General features: G+C 59.9%; 1 protein-coding gene across 12 annotated transcripts; it reads right to left on the bottom strand.

Moving 5' to 3' along the window:
• Positions 1–2,660: 2,660 nt before the first annotated feature.
• IL17RA (interleukin 17 receptor A) lies at positions 2,661–21,275 on the bottom strand. 12 transcript variants are annotated; one of them, XM_073789188.1, is made up of 13 exons: positions 20,951–21,274; positions 15,022–15,046; positions 14,220–14,366; positions 13,429–13,541; positions 11,817–11,943; positions 10,257–10,304; positions 9,980–10,143; positions 8,894–9,121; positions 8,589–8,673; positions 7,412–7,423; positions 7,031–7,132; positions 5,692–5,769; positions 2,661–5,248 (listed from the first exon to the last, which is right to left on the bottom strand). In XM_073789188.1, exons 1-13 carry the CDS (start codon positions 21,098–21,100, stop codon positions 3,804–3,806), a joined length of 2,724 nt encoding a protein of 907 aa, XP_073645289.1. In that variant the 5' UTR covers positions 21,101–21,274; the 3' UTR covers positions 2,661–3,803. The 12 variants fall into 12 exon arrangements, with proteins under 12 accessions (XP_073645289.1, XP_033723161.1, XP_073645286.1 ...); XM_033867270.2 differs by having other exon boundaries at positions 5,728–5,769; positions 8,894–8,977; positions 20,951–21,270; XM_073789185.1 differs by having other exon boundaries at positions 7,031–7,423; positions 20,951–21,275.
• Between the last annotated feature and the right edge of the window lie 255 nt (positions 21,276–21,530).

Raw genomic sequence — 21,530 nt, 5'->3', positions numbered from 1 at the left:
AAATAAATTAAAAAAAAAAGACTACGGTCGTTGTTCTTTAGCACAGAAACACCTGGTGCTATTTGGGGCTATTCAGGTGAGGCCAAGGGCCCGCCTCTCTTGCCCGGCCTGCCCCCCGCAGCTGGGCGCTAGCACCACCTGGCCTCCAGGGCCTTCCCTCACTTGTAAGACAGCAGCGACGTCCCCTCCCTCACAGGCTGCGGTAATGGGGCGATATGTGCAAAAACGGTCCTTTCCGTCAAGACATTCACAATCATAACGGGGACAAAACTTACATATACAATAGTTTCAGAACAGCAAAGACCGTGTCTTCATTTCTCCCTAAATGCGGATGGACGGTAAGGTGACCACCTTGACTACGTTTCTCGTGGCTGAGCTGCCCCTCACCTGCTCAAGAGGGGAGGTCGTGTCGGGTGAGTCTGGCCCTGCAGCCGGCCTGGGGTCGGGGGACTCGGGGGCCTGCGCTCCGCTGGCCGGCCCCTCCGGGTCCTCGCAGCCCCTCTGGGGGGGCCTCCCCTCCACCCCCGAGCCCAGAAGGACAGAGCCACTTGCTGGAGGCTGCACTGAGGTCAGGAAGGGAATCCGGGTCTGAACCGCGTCCGTCGGCCGCGGGCAGCCTTCGGATGTGGCCTCCCTTCCGTTGTGCGGCTCTGGCTAAAAAGCAGGGGCTGGACCCACACCCTTTGAGTCCCGCAGGCCCCCAGTCAGGCCGCAGGCAGACGCTCTTCTCAGGAAGGGAAGGAGCCAGGACACTGCGTCACACTTAGGCGTGAACAACCGAAGGTGACTCCCCCCAGGAAAGGGTGCCTGGGTGTGGGGGCATTGGACTAGGCTTCTCCCTTCCTTCCCCGTTCCTCTGACACTTGGGCCCTCACCGGGCAGGTCTTCGCAGGAGGCCCCTCCGTCGTTTACCTGGGAGGGGAGACTGCCCCCCGCGGAGTGCAAAGGCTGTAGGATGGAAACCGCCATCGTCCTGTGAGCATCATACTCCCCCTTCTTTCCGATTCAAAGGTAAGCAGGCAATCAGTAAAACCCATCACAGCTGGCGTTCAGAGGCCCGGCTCAACCTGCCGAGTGGATGTTTAAGGGATGAACAGAACCCCCTCCGAAACCTGAGGACCTTCCTGAGCAGAAAAGAGAAGCTGGTTCAGAAGCAACGAATCCTGCAAGGTCCACAGCCCCACGCAATCACTCCTCGTCTTCCTACAGGAAAAGCCGTGGACATCCACGAGGGTCACGTGGCCGGGGGTCCTCCTGCCTCCTCGAGTCCCTTCTGTCACTCTGTCCAAGAGAGGAGTCCAGGGGTAGTGGTCACAGACCGCAGGACGTGGGCTCTCGGAGGACCTCTCTGGGTGAGGCAGGATTTTATTAGCCGAGGTGCAGAGCAGCACGAGAAGAGAGGCCTGGCCTTATTCACACTTGATGCTCTTGGTGTTGGCAAATGGCTGACACCACATTCAGGCTGACGGAATCTCCAGCACTTGCGGCCAGCAGAGACCAGTGTGAGACTGGGGGCTCTGGGGGAGGGGGAGGGAGAGTGGGCAGAACAAGGCTGAGCACCTGGGGAACTTCACAGCTCCGTTCACACCCGCCACGTCCACACAGGCACACCACGGAAGGGAAATTAGTGCTTGCCTAGCGACGGGAGGTTGGGGGTTGGGGTGATGATTAGGGGCTGGGTTTCTCTGGGGGCATAAGAAAAACGTTCCAAAACTGATTATGCGGAAGGTTGCTGAGCTCTGAGCCCCTAAAGCCTTGAACTGTACAGGGTCCACGGTGAGTTGTATGAGCTGTGAATCCTATCTCAGTAAAGCTGTTAGGAAAAAAGGCAGGAGTCCTGCTGACAAAGGGAACATAGTGGACAATGCCAACTGGGGACATCTGGCCTCAAAGGCCAGCGAAACAAGAATCTGAGGTCTGTGGGGAAGGCGATCCACATGGAGAGCGTGCTCCCGGGACCAGGACCACATGGGCTGGCCATCCTGCCACACGGCAGAGCCCCGGCTCCGGCTGTGGAATCCACACTCTGTATGTTGAACACGCACTGACTGGAAGCAGGGGGAATGTCTCAGAAAGCCTGTGGGAGTCTGGACCCAATGACACCCACCTGCATCATCAGAGGGATGGTGCCTCAGAGGCTGGCGGATGGGAAGGCTCAGCTCCTCTGTCCCCGTCCTTGTCCGCTCGGGCTGCTGTAACGGAACACTGCGGACTGCACAGCTCATCAACGACAGAAACACCCCTCACGGTGCTGGAGACTGGAAGTCCAAGGTCAAGGTGCCGGCAGATTCCTGCTTCACAGACGGCCATCTCGCTGTGTCCTCGCACGGCAGGTCAAGGGGGCCCTGTGGGGTCTCCCAGAAGGGCACTCGTCCATCCACGAGGCCCCACCCACGCCCTCACCTCCTCCCAGAGGTCCTCCCCAACACCATCACACAGGGGATTAGGTGTCAACCTCAGGATCTGGGGGGACACTGACGACAGTCTATAGCACTCCCGCACCTGGTCCTCTGCTACCAGCGGGCTGGCTGTGAGCTAAGCACCGTCCGGGGCCTGGGCCTCGAAGGCCTGCTGCTACCAGCCACAACCTCACCACGAGAAAGGCCTCTGCCACAAGGAACTTGTTGACCTATAGCAACGTGTGACTCGACCGCCAGGAATTCTGAGTTAACAAATTTATTCATTCCTTCATTGATAAGCTCTTTCACACACGCGCGTGCACACACCCTGGTATCTGATTTCCCACCGAACTTCAGAATCCTCTCCTCCGTGCAGGAGCCTGGAGCTCCAGTTCAGGACTCAGGTACAGGCAAAGAGAACCCTGAATCCCAGGGTGGGGACCCCAGCGTGCACAGGGCTGGGGGCTCCCTGTGCTTCCCGAGCTCGGGCGCTGCAGCCCGGGGGCCCAGCCTGCGGCCCCGAAAGAATCCTCGGCCGTAGGTCTCCCGCTGACCGAGGCCACGCTGGGCTCACGCCACGCTGATGCCGTCAGGCGCCATGACCCACTTCTATCTGGTCTCTTTCCGAAAATGACTGGGTGTGTTTGGCCCTCAGCCTCCTGACGGCAGCAGCTCATCCTGGTGAAGGAGCCCCAGCTGCACCCAGCCTGGCCCCGAGGCCTCCCCAGGCTGCGCCCACTGCCCCGCCTTCCGTGGCAGGCTCTGTCACGGCCCTGCCCCGCTCGCCTGCAGCCCTCAGCCCAGGAAACGAGCTGCTCCTTCGGCTCAGACACGTCCTCCTCCAGAAGCTGCCCCCTGGGCCAGGCACCCCTTCTGCGGACTTCACGGCCCCGGGCGAGCTTCTGGCAGCCTCTGCATCTCGCGCCCCACCCCGTGTGCTACCCCGTCCCACTCACTGGAAGGGCAGCTCCCTGATGGTCAGGGCAATGCGGGGCACAAAATAAAGGCTGAAGGAACGAATGACGGACACCCAAGGACACCGCCATTAGCTCCTGGGAACAGGCTGTGGGTTCTCGCGGGGACGGTCACGGGAAGAAAGGTTAAGGGGACAGAGCCAAGATGTTTACTTTTTTTTTTTTTTTTTTGCGGTACGTGGGCCTCTCACTGCTGTGGCCTCTCCCGTTGCGGAGCACAGGCTCCGGATGCACAGGCTCAGCGGCCATGGCTCAGGGGCCCAGCTGCTCCGCAGCATGTGGGGATCCTCCCGGACCGGGGCACGAACCCGTGTCCCCTGCATCGGCAGGCGGACTCTCAACCTCTGCGCCACCAGGGAAGCCCCAAGATGTTTACGTTTTAAAGGTACACATCTCACACATGAGCATACACACGTCCACACGTGCACACCTACGGACACACGTGCTCACCACCCTGGGCAGGGGAGGCCCCACGCGGCGGCCCCTTGGGCTCCAGGCCAGGGTTCTTGTGAAGCTCCTGGAGGAAGAGCAGGAGCTGGAGGCTCCGCAGGCTCTCCAGGCCCTCAGGACACAGCGGCTGCCCGCCCGGCCCCCCGCCCCCGTCCCCGTCGGCGTCGTCCGGGAGCTGCGGGGAGCTCCTGGAGATGTAGCCCTGGTCGGACTGCACAGACCGCCGCTGCTCCCCCCCAGGGGGCGTGCGCACATCCTGGCAGCGCGGGCTCTGCTGCAGGGACGGCAGCATGGAGCCGTCTGGCCGCCCCGTGGGGCTGCTGCGGATGGGCGGGTCCTCGGGGTGCATGGGGAGGAAGAGGATGCTGTTCCGCCCCGGGCCCCAGCCGCCCAGAAGCGGGCAGGCCTCGTCTCCCCCAGCCAGGGCCAGCCGGCTGGCGGCACCGCTCCAGACGGCCCGAAGGATGGGCTCCACCGCCTGTGCCGGAGGGGCCCCGTCCACCGGGACCACCGTGGTCTGGAGCGTCTGGGCCGCCGGCTGCTCCTGGGGCCAAGGCTGGGGCTCCAGCCGCGAAGGGCCCCCTCCTTCCCCCGCAAGGAGCAGCTCCACCAGCAGGCTGCCCTGGGAGGCGGGTTCCAGCACCAGCGGCTCCTGCCGGACGATCCCTCCTCCCGGCGGCGGCTCCTCGAAGGCCTCCTCGTCCAGGGACGGGAGGTCCTGGTCGTCTGCTGGGCAGAGGTTCTCGAGCTTGAACCAGTCGGGGCGCTGGGCCTGCCAGCGGCGGAAGCGCTGCACGGCCTCGCGGAGCTGCTGGCCGCTGGGGCTCTGCAGGTAGTTCTGGGCCGTGAGCGCCCCGACGCGGTGCATGCGGCCCGGCCCGAACATCTCCAGGTCCTGGATGCGGAAGTAGACCTCCTCAAACTTGTCCATGAGCGCGTAGCAGGAGGTGATGTTGAAGAGCTCGGGGATGTCAGCCTCGCAGCTGATGTCGCTGAAGTAGCAGACGATGTAGGTGCCGAAGCAGGCCGGCCTCTTGAAGTCCGGCAGGATCATGTTCATGGCCGCCGTGAACAGGTCCCCCGCGGGCTTCCCGCGGTCACAGCGAAGCTGGACGGCAGCGTCCTCCCAGCCGAGGATGGCCTGCCACTTGGCCCGGGTGCCTCGGGAGCACAGGACGATGATCTTGGAGTTGCCCTCCACCACCTCCTGCTTCCGGCGGCCCACCCAGGTCATGACCCCCGCCTCCGAGATGGCCTGCTCCTCCAGCAGGTCGAGGGCCACTTCGGTGCCGCACACGGTGAGCAGGAACTGGGCGAACTTCAGGACCACGTCCACGTAGAGGGGGTGGTCAGCCGAGTAGACGATCCAGACCTTCCTGGGCTTCAGGGGTGGGGGGCTCAGGCTGGTGGCAGCGGGCAGGACGTCTGAGGGGAACAAGGAAGCCAGGCCGAGGGTTCAGGCATGTCGGCGCTGACCACACACCCAGGCCGGGGACAGCCCTGCCTGGCTGGCCGGGAGACTCCCGAGCCCCCAGAATGCAGCTGAGACCTCAGAATAAGCCCAAGGCGGCCGCCTGGACGTGCTGGCTGCCTGCGAAACAGCCTGTGCCCTCGGGGAGGAGTCTCTCCCTTTTTTATCTGGCCTTTAGCCTCCATGTTAATTAAAATTGCTTTTTTTCTTACAAGACACAAAGGCCCGTTTACACACAGCTGCTTTCGGGAGGACCTCTTTTCACAAAACACGGTGCCCAGCCTCGCTGTTGGAGGTCCCCTCTGTTCGGAGCTAGAGTGGGTCCCCGGCAGGTGTCATCTCCTGAGGGACAGGAGCTGACTGGGTGGCCCCTCCAGGCCGCTGTGAACAGACTCACCCCAAACCCAGGCCGCCCAAGCCGGGAGGCGCCCACCTGTGCATCTGCTGCCGTTTTCACATTTTCCGTGACGGGACCCTGAGAGGAAAAGAAATGCCAGAAGTAATACTCCAGAAGTGTCCTTGCAGGAAGCACAATCTTACAAGATGGCTCAGAACGGCTCTTTTGGAAGAGAAACAGGGACCAGCTCACAGGGGCACCTGCTGGGAGCTCTGCCCCACTCCCGACCAAGGGAGGGGTCGAGGTAGCATTCTTAGACGCTCTGGGCCTCTGCAGGGAGACCGTCCCTCCCATGACCGCTGTGTGACCTGCGGGAGGTATCAATGCCTCTGAAACTCAGTTTCTTCCTCTGTGAAATGGGTGTGTGTGTGAAGTGGCCGGCACACCCCACCAGCTGGGTCACACGGTGCTGGGTCTGCAGCACTGACCTGGCTGGGACCCCCAGAATGGTGCCTGGGAGGTTACACCCCAACAGTGGCCATCCCCAAGCAGAGCTCGCCTTCAGGGAAAGCCCCTTCCCCAGACGTGTCCTTTCAGGAGGCAAAGTCTTCTGAGATGCCTCCAGCAGTAGTGCCACTGGGCCCCTTACATTTTCTCCTGGTATTTTTTCTCTTCTTTGGCCGCGCCTCGTGGCTTGTGGGATCTTAGTCACCCAACCAGAGAGTGAAGCCAGGCCCTTGGCAATGAGAACGAAGAGGCCTAACCACTGAACTGCCAGGGAAGTCCCTCCTGCTGGTGCTCTGGGGTGAGGAGGTAAACCAGCGTGCTGAAGTGACCACTCGTCCTGGAGGCAGCGAAGGGCCCGTGGAGCAGGGCTGACTCACCAGAGCCATGCGGCCAAGGCGGACGTTCGGAACCTTGATTTCAAGCCCCACCCTTTGGGCCTCTGCCTAGAACTCTGAGGTCCTCCCTCGCCCCGAGGAGTGGCCGCTTCGGGAAAAGGTCAGACGTGTAGCACGAGAAGCAGGCGGCCTCCCGACGCCTGCAGAGACCTGGACGCGGGACCCTCCCAGGGAAGGACCCTCTCGACAGGTCTCGCGCCCTGCTGGTCATCTTCCCCAGCGTGAGCTGTGGTCACGGGGAAACGGCCTCCCAGATCGGGGTCGTGGAGGGGCAGGGAGAGGCTAAGTCCCCACCCCAAAGACCCATGTTTCCTCCTGCTTAGAACGTGGCGAGAGAGGGCCGCAGCCGGAGGGAACCGATGCTTATTAACAGGCTGAAGGGCGGGGATGCGTGGGGCTGTGAGCACAGTCCCCCAGCTGGTGCAGGGACGAGGGGCACGGGAAGAGAGGCAGGGCAGAGGGCAAGCCCCAGGTGGGCCCACAGCCCCTGGCCTTACCCGGTAACCGCCAGGCCAGGCAGACGGTCAGCAGGATGACGGAACCCACGAACAGGATGGAGAGGCCGGGGATGCACCTGGACACCCACAGGGGCATGTGGTCTGTGGCAGGAGAACAGCGTGATGGCGTGGCAGGGAGGCCTGTGACACCAGCCCCGGGGGCCCGCCCGCTGCCCTCCCTGAGCTGCCCTCTCTGCTGTGCCAGCCCTGGGGTCCTCAACCAGCCGCCCACCCTGGGGGGTCCTCCCTGACACCAAGATGGGCCATGGTCCCACCACCCAGGGCCGCCTCCTGGTACAGCCTTTCTGCCTGGCTCCACTCCAGGACACAGGGACCTCTGTGTCCCCTGAGGCGGCAGAGACTGGGAGGAGTCGGCCTTACCTTCAATGGCGTCTGCAATAAGAACCAAGGACAGACTCTCAGTTACTAGCAGCAGTCACACACCCAGCACCCGCGTGCCGTGCCGGGGCCTGCTGACGGCCTGGCCCGACGCCCAGCCCTTTGTACAGGTTAGTAAACTTAGCGACACCACCTACAGGGGACACCTGAGCTGGTGGCCTACTGGGAGACGCCTGCCTCCACCTGGAGGCCGGGTTCCGTCCAGGCCAGTGCAATGCCTGCTGCTTTTTTTTTTTTTTCTTTTTTGCGGTACGCGGGCCTCTCACTGCTGTGGCCTCTCCCGTTGTGGAGCACAGGCTCCGGACGCGCAGGCTCAGCGGCCATGGCTCACGGGCCCAGCCGCTCTGCGGCACGTGGGATCTTCCCGGACCGGGGCACGAACCCGCGTCCCCTGCATCGGCAGGCGGACTCCCAACCACTGCGCCACCAGGGAAGCCCCTCCGCTGCTTTTTGATTGGCGTCTGCTTCAGGAGGCTTCTGAACGGGAAGTGGGCAGCGCGCTGGGGGCTCAGATCAGAACCGGGGCTCTGCCACTTCCTCGGTGTGTGACCTTGGACAAGGTGCCTGACATCTCTGTGCCTCAGTTTCCTCACCTATGAGCCTGGGGGAGGGAGTCTCCACTTCATGGTATATATTACATAATACACAGTACTTAGTACACAGCACTCAGTATAAGGTACACAGTACACACTTAGTACAAAGTACATAGTACCCAGAACCCAGTACAGAGCACTTAGCACACAGTAAAATATACTTAGCGCCATAGTCCACAGTACCGCCACTGTGGCGCACAGTACCCAGTACTTAGTACACAGTACGCAGCACACAGCACCACAGTGCACAGCACCTAGTATACAGTACTTAGCAGGTAGTACTATGACTCACAGTTTGTGAGAATTAGAAATGGACACGTTAGAGCACCCTGTTCACTACACGGTCCTTGACTGTAACTAGGACAATAAGAATCCCCATTTTTCAAATCACGGAAGTTTTGAAAGGTTAAGTGCTTTGCCACACAGCTAACGAAAGGCAGTCAGGAGTCCAACCTGGAGTCTCTCTAAGGCCCCACAGCGCAGGCCTGGACGACGTCAGGGCTCGGTCGGCCGGCTGACCTTCGCCCGCCCTCCCCCGGGTGCGCCCCGGCCGCCGTGCGTCTCACCTGGGGTGTGTGGGACCCCTGGGCAGGGCACGGCCACCGAGTGTCGGAGGCAGTCGTTGAGGCAGCTGCTGAAGAAGGGCTGGATCTGCAAGGACAGAGCGCAGGGAGGAGAGGCAGGGGGACGTGGCCCACCTCGGAACCCGCCGGCCCCTCCAGGACGTCCCCGCAGCTGCTGGGCAGGAGGGGGCAAAGGGCCCTGCCCAGGTGAGGCCAGGGGCCGGGCAGGAAATCCCAGGCGGTAGCGGTGCTGGGTCGCTGGGGAGCACGAGCCCCGGGCCGCCCACCCCGTCCCCACCCGTCCCCACCTGCACGTGGTGACGGCAGCACCAGCTGAAGTCTGGCAGGGTGAGTGTGACGTTGCAGCGCTGCCGGGTGGCCTCCTGTGCAGGCTGCAGGGCAGAGGGGCAGTGAGGCCCTGGCCTCTGCTGGGATGCGCCCCCAGGAGGCCCCAGGGAGAGAGGCTGCAGGGCAGAGGGGCAGTGAGGCCCTGGCCTCTGCTGGCATGCGCCCCCAGGAGGCCCCAGGGAGAGAGGCTGCAGGGCAGAGGGGCAGTGAGGCCCTGGCCTCTGCTGGGATGCGCCCCCAGGAGGCCCCAGGGAGAGAGGCTGCAGGGCAGAGGGGCAGTGAGGCCCTGGCCTCTGCTGGGATGCGCCCCCAGGAGGCCCCAGGGAGAGAGGCTGCAGGGCAGAGGGGCAGTGAGGCCCTGGCCTCTGCTGGGATGCGCCCCCAGGAGGCCCCAGGGAGAGAGGCTGCAGGGCAGAGGGGCAGTGAGGCCCTGGCCTCTGCTGGGATGCGCCCCCAGGAGGCCCCAGGGAGAGAGGCTGCAGGGCAGAGGGGCAGTGAGGCCCTGGCCTCTGCTGGGATGCGCCCCCAGGAGGCCCCAGGGAGAGAGGCTGGCAGGTCCCGCTCCAGGAGGAGCGGCCCCTCCCCAGGGCCGTGGCTGTGCGGACTCAGGACTGCATCCAGCACCCAGCTGCCCCGCTTGGCTTTGGCCGCTGGGGATCTTGGGGACGGACACACCTGTCCTGCACTGGCCCTGCCCTGGCTTCATCTTATTTCCTCACCTTTACTCCCCTTTGCCTTCACTTCCACATTTTAAAGTCTTCAAATCCTTTTTGCAATAATGGAATTAACAAGGCTAACAAAAAGAGGACCAGGAAAACGTGGGGGAGGGGAGGACAGAGGGCCGGGCGTGCAGGGCAGAGACAGCCATGTCCCGTCAGCTGTCGGAGCAACTACACACCAGCCACACTCCAGTCACACGTGGGAAGGGAGGACGGCAGCCCAGGTCACGCCCTCCAGCACAGCCTGAGCGCCTGGGCCTTGAGGCTTGGAGAGGCGGCTCTGAGCCAAGCTGGGGGGGTTAGGAGAGCGGCAGAGAGAGCAGTTACCACGTCCAGATCCACGACGCGCCGGAAGCAGCTGCGGTTCTCCGCGGGCAGAAAGCTGTCCAGCAGGATCTGGTATTTGGTGGACTCGTTCCACGGCGTGAAGCTCAGCTGCAGCTGGTGGGCCTCGAGGATCTCCACAGTGATGTTGGGGTCCCACAGGCTGCCTGTCCCCCAGGGGCACAGACGCGGCCGGGAGTGAGGGGCGAGCACGCGTGCAGGTGTGCGTGTGTGCGAGTGCACCCTAGTAAAGCCCCCCACAGGGCTGCCCGCCACTTACCTGAACTCACGCAGGGCGTGGTCATCTTCATCCTGGGGTCCTCGCAGTCTGTGGACCGGGAAAAAGTGCAACCGTCACGCGCCTCCCCTGGAAAGCTGGCTCCTGCGGGGCCTCTGACACCAGAGCTAACAGCCTTCTGCCTCTGGGGAGCCTGCTCAAAGCTGGCCCTTCAGAGAAGCCCCAGGACAGACACTGCCATGGGCCAGAGGCCCCACAGGCCTGGGACCGAGGGGTCCTGGTCCACTCCTGCTTCCTCTCCCCCGGGGCTCCCTCTCCTGAGCCGCCTCTGCCCTTGAGGAGAGAAGGACTGTGTCCCGCTCAGCGAACGGCAGCATTTCCCCAACTTTCCCATGTCCTCACAGTAGTCTTGGGTTCAGCCCCTCTGGGGTGGGCCTGGGAAGCTGCATTTCTGACAAGTTCCCAGGTGATTCCATGGTGCTGCGGACGCAGGGAGCCCGTGGGGACCACTCCTCTGGAGATGTCTTCTTGATCCCTCCATTTCTTTGACTGCAACGTTTGTACTTTGGTTTCAGAAGGCACGAGAGAGGCATGAATCACCGCAAGTGACAGGGGCTGAGCCAGTCCGCTTTAGGGACAGGGGAGGGGGCGGGGGGGTCACTCATTTGACAAATACTGGCTGAGCCCCCGATACGTGCCAGGCCCTGTGTTAGGCCCTGGAGATACGGTGGTGAGTGAGACAAAGTCCCTGCCCTCCAAGGATGACATTCCAGTGGGAGAGACCGTAAAAGCAAATAGCGTAATATCACGTCACGAATATGTCAAGATGATGGAATGTCGGGGAGCAGGGAGTGACACGAGGGGCAAGAAAGCCGGGTGGACAGATCGTGTGTGCACGCGTCTGTGTGCACGTGTGTGCACATTTGCACATACAGGAGTATGCATGTGTGCACGTGTGTGAGCAGGGGGTGCTCTGGAGATGAAGAAGGCTTCAACAAGCACTTCCCGATCACCTCCCACATGCAGGGCCACTTGTGGGCGTCTGGAGGCGCACAGGCGGGTGTGGGGTCCAGGCCCTGTTCTCAAGGGGCCGGCGTCTAGGTGTGCTTGGCTCTTAACAATGAGAAAAGCAGGCAGTGGCAGAGATGCTGGGGAGGACAGAGATGCACCCCAGAGGTGCACACACGTCAAATGATGCTTTGGAAGATGAGCCTGCCAGGCGTCCCAGGAGGAAGGAGTAGTGGCAAGAGGGGAAGGCATGGGATAAATGCAGGTGGGACGTGGGGGAAGAATGAGGAACTGAGAGCTGGGGCGGGGCTGGGAGCAGGGCCACAGCTCTCCTGGGACTGGCTTGTGCTCCTGACACGTTCTGGGCAGGAAACGTGCATCTTCAGCCCCGCGGAGGGACTCCGGGTCCCGTGAAGCTCCTGGGGTCGTGGGCCAACACCCACTGTTTGTGTCGCAAGAACGGGCTCCGCCTTCAGGGAGTGGAGGCTGTGGCCACTCAGCAAAGAACCTGGCCCTGCACCTGTTTGTCCCGTGGGTCCCACAGGCTGACTGCAAAGTGAGGGGTGAAGGCAAGGCTGGGGGGGGCGCTCTTACCGGGCACCAGGAAGTTTCTGGACTGGTGGTTTGGGTCCCCGTCAGGGATGGGCTTAGGCAGGTGGTGGACGGTCACCTCGTACTCCTGGCCGGGTTCCACCACGAAGTGGCTGAAGGCAAAACGCCACTAGGAGATGGGAGAAGGGGAGGGCAAACAGGTCACGGCTCTCACCAACCTGGGCCCAAAGTGCACCCCATCCACCCCCAAAGGATCAGTCAAAAGAGGGAGAAAACAACCACTACAGCAAGCTCCCAAGTCGGAGGCATCTGTTTCTCTGTTTTTCGTTTCTTCTGGTCTTTCTTGCCTATTATTATTATTATTTTATTAATTAATTCATTTTATTTTTGGCTGCATTGGGTCTTCGTTGCTGCGCACGGCCTTTCTCTAGTTGTGGCGAGCGGGGGCTACTCTCCGTTGCGGTGCGCGGGCTTCTCATTGCCGTGGCTTCTCTTGTTGCGGAGCACGGGCTCTAGGCACGTGGGCTTCAGTAGTTGTGGCACATGGGCTCAGTAGTTGTGTCTCGTGGGCTCTAGAGCGCGGGCTCAGTAGTTGTGGTACACGGGCTTAGTTGCTCCGCGGCATGTGGGATCTTCCCGGACCAGGGCTCGAACCTGTGTCCCCTGCACTAGCAGGCGGATTCTTAACCACTACGCCACCAGGGAAGTCCCTTTCTTGCCTATTTTAAAAAACCTAGATCTGGCCTCATCAGGAGACAGCGGGAGCCAAAAGCAAGAGAATTTGGGGAAAGACGAAAGAGCCCCCTCCCTCATCGGCCCTCTCCAACTCCAGAGCACACAAGGGGCAGCTAAAAACTACTTGTTAAGTGACTCTGCCTCCTTAAATGGGAAAGCCAGGGGTCTCTTGAGAACGTCCTGGAGCACAGAAGTGCAGCGAGAGGGCTACGAGGTCCCCCCCGCCCCCCTGCCCAGGCCTGACAGCATCTTCGTTGCGCAAACCTTTTCTGGATGGTGTAGGTGACACACGCTGACTCCAACTTCCCTGGTGGAGTCCGTGGGGGTCCCTGGTCCTCACCACCCTCCAGCAGTAGTTTGGGGGTCCCCACTAAACACGGGACAGGGGATCTGTCTTGCTGCTTGTGTTTGCGGGAGCGCTGCCAGCGGCCACTTTCCAGACGTAAAGCAGCGTGTTCAGATGAGCCTGGGTCAGGACCGCCGGGATCGCTTGTCACCACCAACCACTGCTGTGTGGACACCCGCAGCCTCTGACTCAGGAGGTCTGGGTGGGGCCCTAGAACCCGCATTTCTAACAGCTCCAGGTGATGCTGCTGGTCTTGGGACCACGCGCTGAGCATCAGTGCTCTAACCAAACTCACAGAGAATCCACTTCCGGCTCTGGGCAGCAAAAGGGGCAGCAGCTGCAGCAGAAACCACGGCAGCTCCGGTCTGGGCAGAGCCTCTCCTCCCGGAGGCCCCGGGCTGACCCAGGTACAGGGCAGGCTGGCATGCGTGGGTCACAGAGCCGCAACAGCGAGCGGCGACATAAGGTAGGAAGGAAGAGCGGCGTGTGTGCGCATGTGCGCGCGTGCATGTGCTGTTCCCCAATGGTCACCACCATCCCCGCCCCCGCCCCCCGCCCCGGCTGGAGTCTTACCCGCTTGTGATGATGCTTCAGTGTGGACAGAAACTCAAACTTGACACACAGACGTTCGTTGGTGTTCAGCTGCAAGACAGACAATTCCGCTCCCTCCAGGTAGAGGATGCTGGCTGGAGGGCAGAGGGAGGGGAGGGGCCGCAGCTGCAGATCAAGGATGACTAACCGCCGGGGTGGTGGGGAGCACGTCCCGTCTGGGACGCTTGCCCGTCTTACCCGCCCTCTGCTTCCTGCTCCTTCCAAGCTCCCTTTGGGCTGTATTAGCCACTGTCTCGTGGACAGCTACCCCGCTGGACACGGACAGCGACACTTTACCCAGGGCTCGAAGCGAACGCTCTGCAAATTCATGGCTAGGGCATTGGCGACACGCTGTGGGTGTCAAAGGGGTGTCCCCGAACTTGAAGAGGACGCAGCAGCCAGCGGGGCTGGAGCCTCAGGAAGGGAACTCCCCCAGGCCGTCCACAGGTCTGGGCGCCCTGGTCACCCACCCCTGAGAGGTTGGGGCACTGCTGTCAGGAAGGCCAGCCCCGCAGTCAGACAATTCACGACCTGACGCCTTTTCCGGGGTGACGAAAATTTTAGGCTGAAGAAAGGCCTTCCTTGAAGGATCGTGGGTTAACATCCAAACACTGAAAAGGACTCACTGCCTGAAACGACGGGTCCTCTCACTAAACTGGCCCCTCGCGTCTGAGCACAGGGCTGGGAGCCCAGTTCTGAGTCTGGGGGGAGGGCCGGGCGGTCCAATCTGTGGGCTCACCGGAGGTGGGCAGCACGTCCAGACGCCCACTCACCGTCTGTCTGAAGCGTCCACTCGACATGAGCCACGGGGAGCAGGTGTCCTTGCTGCGTGTGGACAAAGCGCAGCTGGGTCTGCACGTCTTTGGGGGGCGAGGGGGTCAGGCTTCGAGGGTGGATCCAGGTGTCGTCCAGGCAGGTACCTGGGGGCCAGGAAAGGCAGAAATCAGAGGCTGGCAGGCTCTGCAAGAAACCAAAGACGCAGACCAAAGAAGACACCTCTCGGGGGTCCAGGGAGCCAGGCCTTCACGGTCAGGCCGTGCCCGAGACCGCGGCTGTGCTCTCAGCTGCCCAGCCCTGCTTGCTCTCCCGATGCCTGTCTGGGGTCACGGCAAAGCTCTGATGTCTAAAGGGCACCTCAGGAGAGACGACAAAGCATGCCCTTGGCTTTGAGAGGAGGCAGTGGCTGGAAGTGGGGCAGGAGAGTGGGGCAACCAGAAGAGCTGCCCTATTGTCATGTGCGGGGTCCCTAATGAGCACAGACACTTGAACTGTGCGCCTCCTCCTTGAATTAAAACACAAGACAAGGTCCCACCCCAGGTGTCGCCCACTTCAGGGTGACAGCTCTGGCGAAAGAGTCGTATTACACATTCACCAGGGTAGCACCCCAGAGAAAATCCTAATGACAGGCCTGTGCCTCCCATCCTGACTGCTGCACGATGAACGTCCTCGACGGAGGTGCAGATGCGGCCCCAAATCTCAGGGGTCCTCCTGCTGGGGGCTGGGACCCTCGTCAGCTCAGCGCGGGGTCAGCGCTTCATCGCGGCAACATGAGAAAAACAAAAACCGGTGACTTACTGTTCTTGACTGTGCAGTTCAGCCCCTGCGGAAAAGAGAAGCAGGTAATCACAGACAAGAAAGAACTTGAATCCACAAGCCGGGCTCTGGCGTCCCCGGGCTCATTCTCAAGAATGAAACACAGGCACCCTCCCTCTCTCTTTGAGGGACACTCTCGGGGGGAGGGACCACACTTCTCTCCTGTCAACTGAGGAGACACAGGGTGAGAAGTGGGCATAGCACGTGGCAAATGGAACTGGCATTTTCTGAGTGCCTTTAGGAGCTGGGAGGCACCTTAGCCTCTTTCCCTGCCCTGATATCAGAATGCTGGCATGGGGACTTCCCTGGTGGTCCAGTGGTTAAGACTCCACACTTCCAATGCATGGGGGCCTGGGTTCGATCCCTGCTCGGGGAACTAAGAGCCCACATGCTGCAACTAAGCCCGCGTGCCGCTACTGAGCCCGAGTGCCGCAACTAGAGAACCCTGTGCACCACAACTAGAGGTGCCACAACAAAGACCCAGTGCAGCCAAAAAAAAAAAAAAAGAATGCTGGCAGCCAGGCCCAGAGAAAAGACCTCTGGATTTCGACACCTGAGAGTCGCCCAACAGACAGGCCACGTTCACCACCAGCCTGACCCTTACAGTAAGTTCAGTGATCAAAATGCCCGTCTACACAGGGCATCCAGTCAGCCTTTAGGACCTCCGTCTTGAGATATTCTCAGACAGCCAAAGGGTACCAGCTATCTGAGAAGGATTTCCTGTATGAAAAATATGTCAAAACCCCCCAAATTAAAAAAACAAAAAAGCTCTTGGAGGAAATAAGACAATGCTGGGAACAGGATAAAATTAAAACAAACAAAATGTAACAGTTTCACAGAAATAAGAGAGGACACTTCATCCACATGAGAAGGACAGGGTACTGTGGAAAAGTGAGCAAGCAGAGAATCAAAACAAATCTTGAAAATAAAAAATTCCACAGAAGGCCTGGGCTATAAAATTCAGGAAATTTCTCCAAAGGTAGAACAAATACAAACAGAAATAGGAGAAACAATATATGAGTATTTAGAGACTCAATTGAGGAGTGATAAGACATGATTAACTAGATTTCCAGAAGAAGACTACACAGAAAATAGAGGGAAGAAATTAAAAAGAAAAGAAAAAGAAATTCTAGAACTGATTATTTCCAAATTAAAAAGGTCCACTGAATGGCCTTCACAGCAAATGAATAAAAGGCCTAGACCAAGGCCCATCATGAGACTTCCGGAATACCAGGAGTGAAGAGAAAATCATAATGTTTACAGAGAGAAAAAAATAGGCGATACACAGAGAGGAATCAGAGTGGCATCGTCTTTCTTAGCATCTGTGCTGTGGGCTGGAAGGCAGCAAAGCGGTGCCTTAAAAATCCTGAGGGAAAAGTATCTTTAACCTGCGATTTTTATACCCAGCCAAACTATCAAAAAAGTGTGAGGCGAGAATAAAGACATTTTCAGACACATAAAGACTTAAAAAAAAAATCAATTCATCTATCTATACTTCTCACACCCTCATACTTAGGAAACTGCGGGATATGCTCCAGCAAAATGAGGGAGTTAACCTCTGAGAAGGAAGACTGACCCACTGCCACAGGCTTGGGGCGTAATCGGTCCAGGCTGGGGTTGGAGAATACAGAATGAAACTGATGGAATATCTGCCATGTGACAAACACATATGACAAAATCTCATAGAAAAAAACCAACATTAGTTACATGGAAAATTACGGAAGTGAAGAATGAAAGGAATTATCATCTCCAGGAGGAAAGAGAAATTATACCAGAAAAGAAATACAACCAAAGCACACATACTTGCCTCAGCAGTGAAGATTAGCATTTGTTATAGTATAAACACTAACCATTGGGACTACCCTGGTGGCGCAGTGGTTAAGACTCCACGCTCCCAATGCAGGGGGCCCAGGTTCGATCCCTGGTCAGGGAACTAGATCCCACGTGCATGCCGCAACTAAAAGTTTGCATGCCACAACTAAAGAGCCTGCCTGCCGAAACTAAGACCCGTAAGACCCAGTGCAACCAAATAAAACAAACAAACAAACAAACGCTGAGCACTGATAGAACCACAATGGGAAGACTGGGAGGGGAAGCAGTGGGAGGAGGTAATGTAAGAAATTTAAATTTTCATCTATTGTAAATCAGTAGATAATATCTAAAATCGACAAATGAAGAATAACAATATAAGTACATTTAGAAGTATGGAGGCAAATGCCAGAAGAAATAACTGGAAGTAGTATAAGTGATCCTCTTTGGGGAACTGTTTTAGGGATTGTGGGGGGGGGCAGGGACCTGCTGGGTTTTGTTTTAAACATCTTTGTACCATTTTAAAAGGATCACCACATATCACCTTGATAAGAGTTAATTATAAGGTAGAATTTCATCTATGACATTATTCCAAACAAAGAAAAGGATTAAAATGTGAGACAGACAAATGAAAACATGAATTTGTTTAGGGGAAGCCATAGCAGACTTTTTCTTCTTATAATCTAATTTCTATAAGGAATTTACATTAATGTAATGTTTTCAATCGTGTAAAAAAATGCATTCAGGATCTCCTCTGGATACCACCAGGACAGACCCTGCTTTATTCCCCTCCAACAAATCACCCCTCATTTCTTTGTTTCAAATGCCCATTTTAATTTTTTTTTTTTTTTTTTTTTTTGGCGGTACGCAGGCCTCTCACTGTTGTGGCCTCTCCCGTTGCGGAGCAACAGGCTCCGGACGCGCAGGCTCAGCGGCCATGGCTCACGGGCCCAGCCGCTCCGCGGCATGTGGGATCTTCCTGGACCGGGGCACGAACCCGTGTCCCCTGTATCGGCAGGCGGACTCTAAACCACTGCGCCACCAGGGAAGCCCAAATGCCCATTTTAATTTAAAAAGCAGTAGGATCAGAACATTATTTGTGAGCTTGTGAACAGCGCTATGTCAGGGCCTCCTGCAGAAGCCCAGGAGGGGATGCCCACGATGATGATGGCTGTGGCCAGTGTGCACCGAGCTCTCCTCCTGTGCCAGGCATCACGCTAACACTTTGTACGCACGTGTCATTTAATCTTAACAACAGTCCTATGAGGTCGGTACCATCATCCCCTTTTTATTCATGAAAAAACTGAGGCACAGGGAGGTCAGCTAAGTGGCCCAAGGCCCCACAGAGCTGACACTCAAACCCGTGCAGTTTTGCTCCAGAATCCCGCTCTTAACCATGGCCACGTGGCCTCTACATAAAAAGGGGCGCTCGCAGCAGGTGGGCCCACCCTTTCCATCTGCGGTGGTGAAGATTACAAGGAAGGATTCAGACAGTTCCACGGACATCGACGAGAGCCCGGTAGAGAGAAGTGGGCTGGGCGCTCACACACAGTTCTGCTTTGGTCCACCTTGGCCGGCCGCCCAGCGTCTCCGAGACAGGTGCATGGTGCCAGCCCGGCAGCCCATTGAGAGCTCTGAATGAAGGTGTGCCTGTCACCCCCGGCACAGAGGCGGCATGAAGCTGCAGGCCACTGTTCCTGCCCCAGCACACCCAGCGCACAAGCCCCTGGTCCGCCCAGCGTGTTATGTGATCTCCCCACAACCCCGTGAGGCAAGAGTCATCCCTGAATGGCCGGGAACACTGGGTCACGGCGGTGGAGGGACTGGCCGGGGCTGCAGGGCGGCTGAGAGACAAGCTCCACCCGAGGCCCAGGCCTGACTCAGCCGCGTCCCCTGCTGCTGATGCTATGTGCTACCTGTCACATCTCACACAGAGGCTGGCAGCCAGTGGAGGAGCCCATGAACTCTGCGGTGATGCACTGACCGCAGCCCCGACTGCCCGGTGTCCACACCACACAACTTGACACTCGGGGAGGATCACGGTCGAAAGCTGTGGCGACCAGAAGATGGGGTTAAACCCACGGCCGTTCCACCCCCAGTCAGAGCTGCAAGTGCTTGGGAAAAGAAGAATTTGTAAGGAACACATATCCCGTCTAGAAACTTTGGCGTTAACACTCCCGCCGACCACCTCCAAGTTGCGGGCTTTCTTCTGGGCTGGCGGTCATGGTCATGGGAAGCTGAGAAGGCCCAGGTGGGAAGGGTCCCCCAGGGAAACACAGTTTCTCCAGTAAGGATCGGATGGGTGGGGGGGACTCAGAGTCCCCTGGGTTTTGAGGCACTAAATCCAAGCAACCGGAACCAACCTTGCTTGGTCTCCGCCTGTCACTGCCTCGCAGGCAGAGCTGGCTTCGTCACTCAGCTGCTCACCCTCCCCTTCGTCCTTTCGGTCCACAACCATCTGTCAGCCCCCACGTCCCGCGCCTGCAGCACTGGGCTGTAGGCGGTGGAGTCAGGATGCAAACCCAGGTCCTCCGGGGTCAAGAGCGGGCGTCCCCTGACGCTACATGGTGCTCTGTCCACGGAGGCGCCAGCGGAGGGAGGGAAATCTGGAGGGCGTCGCTCCTCTCTCTTCAGGGCGCGGGCCGTGGGGGGCGTGTGTCTGTGGCCAGGTGTACGGCGGGGGTGGGAAGGCAGAGCCCGGGGGGTGCAGACGAATCTGCCAGGGGATCCCGCTCTGCCACCCCACACCCCCATCAGGCCGAGCCCCCCTGCTCCCGCTGAGCAACTGAGGTCAGGCCGTTTCAGCTCAGGGGAGCCCCTCCCTCATGTCCCGATGCTTCTCTCACTTTCCTGCCACTCAGACCCCTCAGTCCTCAGCCTGCCCCCCCACGGGCCTTGGCTCAGCGCTTTCCACCTCCTGGAACGCCCCAGACCTCTGTCCTGGAGGGCCGCCCAAGTGTCTTCTCTGCCGCAAAGAGCACCCTAGGCTGCAGGAGTTTCTCTCTTCCCTGGAATTCTGTACACTCACTGGTTGCACCGAGAGCACTGGCTCCAGGCTCCGGGGTGATTCACCACCCCTCTGGTCATCATCGGGGAGTGTGGCTCTGTCGTTTCAGGACCTTGTATGTTGCAGGCGCCTGGCAAGTGGCCATTGAGAAATGAACCGAGTCCAAGGGAAGGACCTGCTGAGTGGGTCTCACGCTTTGCCCAGGAGTGGGAGTCACAAGGACGGTCCCCAAATCATTCACGTTAAAAGAAAAGTTTCTGCTAAACAGTCGCTGACCCTCCTCCACCCTCTTGTGGTGAATCCTCGACAAAATTAGGTCAGGAGGAATACCGCTTCGGTTGTTTCACATCCTCTGACTCAGATACTGAGGGTTATTTCTTAGCGCCAGTGGTGGAGGGGAGTGGACCGAGGAAAACAAGAGGAGCGCAGGGGAGTCTTTTCCCTGAAGCCGGGCCTCCACCCCAAGGCCACTACCCGTCGGTGGGTGTGTCGCTTCCTGTGGGCACAGCGGCGCAGCTGCCCGGCGGATACAGACCAGCGGGACCCCAGACCCGGTCGGTGGCGGCCGCAGGGGCGGCGTCCTGAGGGTCCACGCGGCCTCCAGGGCTCGCGCCGGAGGGGTCACCGCTCTGCCCTCACAACTCTCCCCGGAAGCTGCCCCCGCAGCCCCGGGGCCCGTGCGCCAGGCGCTGCGGCCGCGGGGTCCCCGAAGCGCGGGCTCCGGCGGAGGAGGGTTCCAGGACCCGGGCTGGAACCGGGCTCGCTCCCGCCTCGCTCTCCGTAGGCCTCTCCCCACCCTTTACTAACCAGCGCGCCCCGCCTCCGGCCGGCCGCGCCTCCTCCGAGGCCCTCCCCAAGTGTGGGACGCCGCTGGGACGCCGGCCCAGGTTGTGCAACCGGCGCTGCGCGATCTTTCCCAGCAAACTCCGTGTTTTCCCGGGTCCGCATAGCAACTCCCGCCGCTCCGGGAGTCCTCCCCACGGCGGCCCGCTCTGTGCCCGAGCCTCGGAACCCCCGACACCCTGCGCGGACCTCCTGTCACTCGGCAGCCCCGCGCCCCCGGCCCCCGCCCCCCGGGATGCGTCGGGGTCTCACCTGCTGGGTGCACACGGGCGCCGGGTGGTCCAAGAGCCTCAGGGAGGCGCGACCCAGGCCCGGGCCGCACAGGAGCAGGAGGAGAAGCAGGAGCGACGGCACCGGCGGGGGCCCCCGGGACGCGCGCGGCCGGCGGCGCGGAGCCCCCATGGCTCCGGCCTTCGCGGAGGGCTCGTGCCCGGGCTGGGGGCACAGCGAGGGCGCGCCCCTGGCTTCACCTCGGCTGAGTCCCGAGTTAGCTCCCACACGGCCGCTTCCGGCTTCCAGACCTGCCCCGGGCGGGAAGCGCAGAGGGGAGAGCTCGGGCCAGGATAGTCCTTCCGCGGGTCCCGCCCCGACGTGCGTCCCAGGTGCGCGCTCCTCCCCGCGCTCCTCCCCGCGCTCCTCCCCGCGCTCCTTCAGCCCCGCCGGCGCCGCGAATCCCGGGCAAGCGTTTCCTGCGCTCCAGCTCAGCTCGCTGCCGTATTTCATCCCTGCTCTTACCGTCAGGCTGTAAAACTCTATTTTAACACCTTCCCTGAGCTCTCGACCCCGGCCTTACTCTCTTCTTTTTCTTCTCCTTTTTCTCAGTCCCTGTCTC

This window comes from Tursiops truncatus, chromosome 11, assembly GCF_011762595.2.
Source record: "Tursiops truncatus isolate mTurTru1 chromosome 11, mTurTru1.mat.Y, whole genome shotgun sequence".
Classification (NCBI taxonomy): domain Eukaryota; kingdom Metazoa; phylum Chordata; class Mammalia; order Artiodactyla; family Delphinidae; genus Tursiops; species Tursiops truncatus.
This window is presented reverse-complemented; position numbering and strand designations above follow the sequence as displayed.